General features: G+C 52.9%; 3 protein-coding genes across 3 annotated transcripts; 2 read left to right on the top strand and 1 right to left on the bottom strand.

Annotated features, from left to right (window-relative positions):
• The first annotated feature begins 973 nt into the window (after positions 1 to 973).
• Positions 974 to 1,562, top strand: BJ171DRAFT_548323 (ricin B lectin domain-containing protein). Its single transcript, XM_053113028.1, has one exon. It carries the CDS (start codon positions 992 to 994, stop codon positions 1,256 to 1,258), a length of 267 nt encoding a protein of 88 aa, XP_052961482.1. The 5' UTR covers positions 974 to 991; the 3' UTR covers positions 1,259 to 1,562.
• A 3,834-nt stretch (positions 1,563 to 5,396) lies between these two features.
• Positions 5,397 to 7,363, bottom strand: BJ171DRAFT_548317 (uncharacterized protein). The gene has a single exon (XM_053113027.1). It carries the CDS (start codon positions 6,992 to 6,994, stop codon positions 5,873 to 5,875), a length of 1,122 nt encoding a protein of 373 aa, XP_052961481.1. The 5' UTR covers positions 6,995 to 7,363; the 3' UTR covers positions 5,397 to 5,872.
• Positions 7,076 to 8,254, top strand: BJ171DRAFT_435463 (glycoside hydrolase superfamily; the record flags this gene model as incomplete). Its single annotated transcript, XM_053107946.1, has 1 exon — positions 7,076 to 8,254. One exon carries the CDS (start codon positions 7,076 to 7,078, stop codon positions 8,252 to 8,254), a length of 1,179 nt encoding a protein of 392 aa, XP_052961480.1.
• Positions 8,255 to 9,670: the final 1,416 nt, after the last annotated feature.

The raw sequence follows: 9,670 nt of genomic DNA, 5'->3' as shown, positions 1-9,670 counted from the left end.
GAATTCAGTGGCACAGAGCTCGTGGAATTAGCGCCCAAGCTCTATTCGGCATTCGATAGCGAAACTCAGAAGCATAAAATGTCGTCGAAGGGTGTGTGTAAGGAACAGGTTGTTATAGGACACAAGCGAGTCCTAGAGCTGATGAACGATCAAGAGGTGTGGACGATCAGGCAGGACTCGGTGCGCTTGAATGCGGCTGGGGAATTATTCACAGTTAGACAGAGCAAGAGGGCTTGGCAGAAGGGCGTGTGAGAGAAGTTGAGTCATGTACTTTTTTCGAGACTGAATGACAATACAATATTTTTGCCCATGGACCAAACGCCGATCGTCTACTTTGCGATATTCGTTATCGGATTTATGGTCATGTATTACTATACAAAGAAGGGAGTCGAGTCGTTTCTACCAGCCTCGACTGGATCCGGTGTCGCTTACAAATACAACCCATTCACTCGTCGTATGGAGCAAGTAGCAGCACCTGCATCACCATCGACGGCTGCGTCCACACCCACACCTGTATCCACACCAGCACCAGCACCGGCGCCCGCCTCTATCGTGTCGTCGACACCGGCTGCCGTTTCCCGCGATATCCCCGACCATCACAAGCACCAATGCAACGACCGGGCTGGTAAGTACTGTCACATCTGCGGGTTCGACTGGAATCACTGGTCCTCCTGGGGCTATGGGGTTGCAGGGTTTGCAGGGCCCACCAGGCCCGATAGGTCCTGCAGGTGCTCCCGGTGCTATGGGGCCGGCTGGACCCGCTGGACCTGTTGGACCGCAAGGCATTCCAGGACAACCCGGTCCTCCCGGTGCTGGCATCCCCGTGTCTGGTTTCATCAACAACTGGGGTCTTATCCCGGCCGCAGATACCCCAACCCAATGTGCTTCGGTCTGGGGAGGTGGTACTGCGGACGGGACTAATCTGGCCATGTGGGCTTGTCACGGTCACGGAGGGCAATCGTTCCGTTATAACCCTACTACCAAGCAGATTATGGATTTTACCAGCGGCAAATGCCTCGATGGCGGCAATCTTCAAAATGGCACCCAGATGGTGATCAAGACTTGCAACCCTTCGACACCAAGTCAACAATTTAACGTCATTAATGGCGGATCTACCATGCAATTTGCAGGAAACACAGCCAAATGTGTGGATCGGGCGGGTGGGTCAGCAGCGAACTCAACAGCTATCCAGGTCATGGACTGCAATGGGGGTGAATCCCAGGCATGGCGTCTACCCTGGGCAGTGTACCAGTCTTAATTCCATGGTATCAATTTTATGGTGTAATTATCAGTCGATCCACTGGTGCTGCCCGGCTTGGAAGATATATACCGGAATGTCAAATAAGTCGCACTCCAGCTAATGGTGATCAATAGGCCCGTATAAGCCAATGTATTGGTGTTGTATGTGGGGGCTGCTGGGGTTAGGCCTGATATGGTGACATTGCTTTTGCACACAGAGGCGATCAAATACATTCCTTGGTCGGTCGCGGAGCCAATGAGCAATAGAAACGCTCCAAAAGTAGGACCCGATGTCAGAGTGAAGGACGTTCCATTGGTTGGAAGAGCCATTGAATAGACCAGTGGGGAGATGGCGATTCCGTTCGAACCGGTCACGGTGCCTTGCAGAGAGGTGTTACCAGTCACAGTCAGACCGCTCGATGCGGTGATGCTACCAGAGCAGTCAATGCTTCCACCGCAATATAGATTCTTTTGGACCGAGAGACCGCCGGAAAACTGGACAGAGCCTGTTCCGAGCGCTGTGCAGTCAGTGGTCAGTGCATTCAGTAACAATCCATTCAAATTCGTCTGGCCCGTGATGTAGACTTGCTTCAGCGACTTGGAGAGCGTCACGAACGTGGGGATGGAAAAATCGCTTGCCATAGTGAGTGTCCCTCCTAGATTTGTGTTCTTAGCCACAGAAAGCCCACCTGCGGTGATCACAGAGCCGACACCCACGGCGGTAGAATCGGTTGTCGATGCGACCTGAATGGTGCCCGCTGTATACAGACTACCTCCCGTGGTGAGTCCTTGGTCATTGAGGAGATCGAGATTGCCTTGGATGAACGCTCCTGTGGTTATGTGTGACATCTCGTAGCGTTCTGCTCACACAAAATCAAAAGATTTCGCCATTGGCTGGGAGCTCGCTCCGAACTCGTTCCAGATGCCAGAATCGCTCGGGCTGGGGCATGAAGCGATGACGATGCCAGAGCTCTGCATTCCCGGTGCAGCGCAGGATCTCACGAGCAGCTGCGCATGAAGTGTACTTGGCTTTTGCCATGTGGTAGAGTCTGTCTGCTTTGATGGCCTCCCATTGATCGACCTGCTTCTTCGACAAGCGAACACACTGCCTCGCTCGTCTAGCAGCCAGACCATCGCCCCGACCTAGTGCACTCCCACTGTCTCGAGTGAATTCGTATGCTGCGTCTGGATTCGCGATCGAGATCTTGGCTGCATGGTATGCATGTTCGATTGAATTGTACGTTTTTCCTTCGAAGCCGAATGGACAGACGTGGAAGTGGCTCAGTACTCGTCTCCAATTCGGGGTTTGCTGTAGGCTGGTGTAGATGCTGGCATCTGCGACGCACTCGTATTCGCCTTGGCCGGGTGGCATATCTGGAGAGTAGGAAAAGAAGCAGAATCGATCACTCTGCGTCATGCTGGCTTCTCACTGGTGGGTCGTGCTGAGAATCTTTGAGCCTCACACAGCGCACCAGGCATTTGGCACAGGACCCGATTCTATGGCAAAACAAAAATGATGCTATAGTTCAGCAAACGATCTTGCTGCAACATGGCGACTCACGTACCGGATAACATTGAGTACCAGGGTGATGTGGACATCATCGCCGATTCGACTGGTGCAGCCAATCTTTACGTGGACGGAACCGAGACCGTTTACAACACATTGAATGTCAATAGTACGATTGATGCGACTTCGAATTCTGGAGCTTTGGTCGTACTCGGAGGCATTTCAGCCTCGAAATCGATATGGGCGGGCACTAGCCTCAACTCGAGCACGCTGTCGGTGACGTCTAATGCCGTCATCGGGGGGACGCTGACTGTGACTGGGCTCGCTTCACTCAATGGAGGTCTCGCCTTGAGTGGAGCACTGTCGATCACGAATACTACGGACTCGACAAGTACTTCCACAGGTGCTCTGGTTGTGGCTGGAGGCCTCGGAATCGCAAAAAACATGTGGATCGGTGGGCAGGTTAATTCTGCGACCGTGTCGACATCCGGGGCGGCTACGATTGGGGGCGCTCTCGGGGTGACTGGTTCTTCGACTCTGGCTGCGATCACAGCATCTGGAGTGGTTGCGTTCACCAACAGCACGGATGCGACGTCATCGACCACTGGTTCACACACTCTAGCTGGAGGTATGGGGGTTGGTAAGTCGCTATATGTCGGAACGTCGATCAATTCGGCCACCTTGAACACGACAGGTAACGTTAGTATCGGCGGTGGGTTAGGAGTCACCGGATCAACGAGTCTTGCAAGCCTGGGCGCTGGGCCGACGACTCTTACGTCGCTTTCCGTCATTGGCTCTTCGACTTTGGCTGCGATTACAGCTTCCGGTGTAGTCGCATTCACCAACACCACAGATGCGACGTCGTCGACTACCGGATCCCATACATTGGCTGGAGGTATGGGAATCGCGAAGAGCTTGTGGGTCGGAACGTCACTCAATTCGGCCTCCTTGAGCACGACAGGTAATGCTACGGTCGGGGGTGCTCTTGGCGTGACCGGAACGACGACGTTAACTGGAACGACTACGGCCTCTGCAATCAATGCTTCTGGCATAGTAGCGTTCACTAACACCACGGATGCGACATCGTCAACCACCGGATCACACACATTGGCTGGAGGTATGGGAATCGGCAAGTCGCTCTATGTTGGCACTTCGGTCAACTCGGCCACCATGACGACGACCAGCAACGCCAGCCATGGAGGGACATTGAGTGTGACAGGAGCGACGACCCTCTCATCCACACTCGGAGTGACAGGAGCATCGACTCTGGCTGGCTTGACGGCGTCTGGTGTGGTCAGCATCACCAATAGTACCGCATCGACGAGCACGACCACTGGCGCTCTTCAGGTAGCTGGCGGAGCAGGTGTCTCTGGCGCTCTGAATGTCGGAGGAGGCGCGACTACCACGACATTAACGGCCTCTGGTAATGCTAGCATCGGAGGAACCCTTACTGTGACAGGGTTGACCACTCTCTCTGGCGGCCTGTCGCTCACAGGAGCATTGACCATCTCGAGCACTACAGATTCGACTAGCTCTTCGACTGGTGCTTTGGTTGTCGCGGGCGGAATCGGCATCGGGAAGTCGCTCTGGGTAGCTGGGACATCCAATCTCGCTGCTCTTAATGCGAGCGGTATCATCACTCTCTCCAACACCACCGATGCAACGAGCACGACATCAGGATCACTCATAGTCGCTGGAGGGGTGGGGGTTTCCAAATCGCTCTGGGTCGGAACTCAAATCACGGCGGCAACCATCGCGACCACTGGTACGGTTGGCGTAGGGGGTAATTTGAATATAATCGGAACTAGCAATTTCAATGCAGGAGTGACGCTGAATTCCACGCTATCAGTCGTCGGGGCTACCACTCTCGGAAGCGTTACTGCGAACGGACAGGTAAACACCACATCGACCACAGACAGCACGTCCAGTACGACGGGCTCGGTGACTATCGCTGGAGGCATGGGCATTACAAAATCGCTTTATGTTGGCACGAGTGTCAACTCCACCACCATGTCGACGACTGGTAATGCATCTCATGGAGGGACGTTGTCTGTCACTGGCACCAGCTCATTGACTGGATTACTGACTTCTGCTGGAGGTATCAATGTGACGTCGACGGTCGACGCCTCCGCCAGTGGCGGTAGCGTATATACCCTCGGTGGTATGTCGATTACAAAGCAACTCTATGTCTCGGGGATGGCGACTCTTGCTGGGGGGTTGACCTTGACTGGAGCGCTCGCGATCTCGAACACCACAGACAGCAGTAGTACCAGCACTGGAGCTCTGGTGGTCTCCGGTGGGGTCGGCATAGCCAAAAATTTGACAGTTGGTCTCGGTGTCACCGCTACTACATTGAATACAAGCGGAAACGGCAGTATCGGTGGAGCGCTTTCGGTGGCGGGAACGTCCACGCTGACCGGGGCATTGACCAGCGCTGGCGGAATCGTCGTTACAAATACCACCGACTCGAGCTTCTCCGGAGGCTCGATCTTTACCAATGGAGGACTCTCCGTGACTAAGAGTGTCTATGTCGGAACCAATCTCAATGTCGGATCAAGCTTGGTCGTCACCGGAACCGCGAATCTTTCGAGCTCAGCGAGCGTCGGCGGCACCCTGGCAGTGACAGGCAATTCCACCTTGACGGGTACATTGGCGGTCGCTGCGGCAGCCACATTCTCCTCCAACATCACAGTTCCTACCATCAACAACATTAAGCCAGCTACTCAGATCACTATCCAAATCCCTCGCAACGGAACGAGTGTTACGATGTCCTCGGGTCCGACATGGGGGTGCTATTTGATCTTTATTGGTTGCTCGACTGATACGGGAACTTCCTGTGTCTACCTAGCTTGCAAAACAGCGAACCCGGTAGGCTCGAAATCAGTCACCATTCAGCTGCTGGCGACACTGGGTTCGTTTATACAAATGACATGGGCAAGCACTCAGCCCGTATTCTATTATCAGACGGCATTGGACACGACGAGCAACACGGATGCCTATGTGGTGCGATGGCTCCCATGGATGTGAGGAGTCCACTCGAGCTCCAACTCCGCAAAATGCGTAAAAATCACAGTAAGGAATTTGATACCATGGGTACATAAAAACCACCAAACAACGAGTCCACCATCAAAAAGTGAAGAAGTCCTCCAGGCTGGTCTTCTTCTTGGATTTTTTGGAGCTCTTCCGTTTTTTTGATTTCTTGCTCTTTCGTTTTTTACGTGGCTTATCTTCCTCGTCATCATCGTCATCCCAGTCATCATCCCAGTCGTCCCAATCGTCATTATCCTTCTTCCGTTTCTTCTTAGTGATTCCCAATGACTCCGGGGTGATTGTAATTCCTTGTATAAATCCGTGACCAGGAGTATAAAGCATATTTCCCTTCTTCTTGGAAGACCGACTTGCCGATTTCTTCCTCGTTTTGCTCGAAAAGATATCTTTCCAGAAATCGGCATCATCATCGTCTTCTTCGAAGTCATAGTCATCATCATCGTCGTCTCGCTTTCTCCGCGATTTCGATTTCGATTGCGAGAGCAGATATTTCATCGGGTCGCGCTCATATTCAGCTCGCTTCTCCTGCCGCTTGAAAGCATCTTCGTCGAAGCTGGGATTATCCTTTGTCGCGTATCTGATATCATTGACTTCCGCATGGAGGGGGTAGATGGTGAAGACGACGATCTCTTCTTTATTCATGATCGGCCTCGTTGCTCGCAGGACGGCTCCTTCAGAGCCATGCCCCAGTTCCGCATTTGCGCGTTCTTCTTGGGCGGTTGTCCGTGCGATCGCGGCAACGCCTCGCTGGCATGCTGCGTCAATAAATCGATCTCCAGAGTCGGACGCTTGAACTGTGTACGGTCCGACTAGAGTCTCTCCGTAGCGTTGGACCATCTGGTCATGGTTGATGACTTCTCCCTCGAATTGAATGATGACTTGCCCCTGTTCGAACACAGGCCCAGAGTCAAAGTCGAATCGATCGATAAAGCCGCTTATTTCTACAGGAGGGCGAATGGCAAACAAACGCATGCGACTCGGGTCAGAGCCTTGGATACGCAGATGCTGGATCAGAGCCAGGTGCTTGTCGCAGAACGGTGTACCAAGGCAGCTGATCTTGTGACAAGGTGATCCGTCGATGTCATGCCCTCTGCAGGGCAAACATCTGAGATCGCACGTCCACTTATGACTTGGGTCTGCGTAATAGAACCGATATTTTGACGTCGAGGAGTGATTCGAAAACGAATTGCTATGATACATTCCTGCTGCTACAGTGTGTCCAACAAAAAACAAAATCTCGTTGATTTTTTTCTAGAGGTCCACCTCTAGAAACTGACCATAATGTCATCGACCCAGCAGACCAACTCCTTCGTAATAACTCCATATTATTATGCTTGGGCTGAAGGGAATAGCCAGTATTATGCTGTAACGTCGTTAATGGATGCAAAACAAAAGTGTGGGTTGACGTCTGCTACCCTCGCGTTCGTGATCGGCGACTCGACCGGTAATTTCAATAATTTGATGGAGTCGATGCAGAGCGACATAGCTGCGTTCCAGCAGAGTGGTGGCAGCGTCATTATCTCATTCGGAGGGGCGGCTAGTCCTGATGTATTCGATCTATCATTGACCGATACTGAAATATACAATCAAATCGAACAGATGTATTTAAGCCTCAAGCCCCTAGGCTTCGACTACGACATTGAGGGTGCCGCCGTCGCAGAGTCATCCACTAATCAACGGCGTGCGGCAGTGTTCGCAAAACTACAGAAGCAATATTCTTCGATGGTGTTCTCTCTCACCCTCCCATCATTGCCCACTGGCCTCGATAACAATGGTTTGACTTGCCTGCAGACCTTTGTTTCATCCGGTATCAGAATCGACACCATTCGATTGATGACCATGGACTTTTACGACTCCTCCGTATCAACAGATATGGGGAGTGCCGCAGTTAATGCTCTGGAAGGGCTGAAGGGTCAGCTTGCTCAAGTGTATCCAACGCTTTCGCCCCAGCAATTATATAAGATGATGATGCCCATCCCGATGATCGGTAGGAATGACGATGGATCTGTGTTTACTCTCGATGACTGCAAAACACTGTGCTCGTATATCAAGCAAAATGGACTTGCTGGATTTTCATACTGGGCTCTGCAGCGAGACCAGAGCTCTCAAACAGGTGGTCTCACCTGTTCGTCTATGATCATTCAGAAGGACTTTGATTTTATTAACACCGCCCACAGCATTCTCGGAGGTTCGTCACCTGTTCCTGCGCCTGCTCCGGCTCCTGCCCCTGCACCTGCTCCTGCACCTGCGCCTGCACCTGCACCTGCGCCTGCACCTGCACCTGCACCTGTTCCTGCTCCACCCAGCAACGCGACTCCATGGACAACCGGAATAAATTACAAAGTCGGTGATATTGTCAGCTACGCCGGGCATACCTATGCATGTCGCATGGCCCATACTAGCATTGTGACCTGGTTCCCATCTATATACACTCAATCGCTTTGGACACTGATCAACTGAGCGATCACACGGTGTACAGTCAAACCAGAAAGAAACGGGACAGTCACTTCCTGGCATCAGCGACACAGGTCTGCTGATCCGTAGACCCCAGTGGGCAGGTCGTGCGATTGTTTCCCGTCCTGGTTGGCAATCTCTTTGTTTTGGGTGGGTCCGGAAGCACAGTCTTGAATACACTCGGCCGATCTCCTGTGGCGATGATCGACTGGCATACCGAGATCATGTTCCTGGCTGCATTGATGTCTCGATCCCACAGCGTATGGCAGCTTGTACAGCTCCGTACAAAGTGTGGTTTCTCGATATCAAGATGCTCGACCTTCTCGAGTCGCTTGGCTTCCCGACAATGTGAGCACACCTGGGATGTGTTGAACTCATTCACCGAGCACACATGGATCTTGGAGACGGCTCGGTCTGGTGGGCGTCTCTGGTGGTGGTGGAACTGCTCAAAGTACTTGGCAAACCTGAGTCTCCTGGGACTGGAGGCATATCCCTTCCCCTGTTTCCAGGATGCATTCCCAAAGGCAATCACCACTTCGGTCTCCCTTGCTGCCTGGTCAATGACTTGCTTGCACATCTCGTGGACGGTGCGCTGTCGCTTGCTGTGGAGATCGAGTCGCTTGAATCGCCGCCGCCGGGTCAGGCTGAAGTACAGCTGTTTGTCCAGCATGTCTCCATCGAACACATGGCGAATGTATCGCAGGAAGGAAGCCAACCCAGGGATCTTGGGACTTGGTGTGGTGCTCATCCATTCCTGCAGACCAAGGGCCTTGTGGGTGCTCTGGATCCACTTGGTCGCCTGACTGGTGCCAGTTCGATGCTGGTACTCCTTGTTGGAGAACGACACGATCTTCTCGTTGGCACGCTGTGCCTTGGTCACCTTGACACCGTCTTGCTCCTGGATGGATGGTTGACCGGGTGCTCGATTGACAGCGGTGAAGATCGATCCCACTCCAGGGTCGATCCCGATCCATGTGGTCCGAGAGTCGTCAATGGGACCGACCCTGGTCTGGATCTTCTGCTCGGGAGTGAGTGTGTTCACCTTGGTCTTGGGTACCGGCTTGGCATCGGGGCCCTTCTTCTCCAGGATCTTATATCTGAGTGTGGTGATCGAGCACCCGACCCCATCGGTGCTGATCTCGCAACCAAAGAGCTGCTTCCCCTCTTTCCTGACACCAAAGAGTCTCGATTCCAGCTTGAAGTTGTTTCGCCAGAAGATCTCTTGTTTTGTGGTGCCATTGACCTTGGTCTTCAGGTCGTCCCACTTGAGCCCAGTGCCAGTCTGAGATCCAAGAATTTGATACATAGCTTTGGTATCGAGCTTGACATACTTTGCTCTGGCATCGCAGAGCGGGACCAAGGTGCACTGTGCTCGAGGGATGTTGAGGCGCTTCTTGGTCTGGGCAAGCCGGTCGGTGAGGC

The sequence above is a fragment of the Polychytrium aggregatum genome (assembly GCF_025602895.1).
Source record: "Polychytrium aggregatum strain JEL109 chromosome Unknown BJ171scaffold_212, whole genome shotgun sequence".
Lineage (NCBI taxonomy): Eukaryota > Fungi > Chytridiomycota > Chytridiomycetes > Polychytriales > Polychytrium > Polychytrium aggregatum.
The sequence above is the reverse complement of the archived record's forward strand: the minus strand, read 5'-3'. Positions and strand labels throughout refer to the sequence as shown.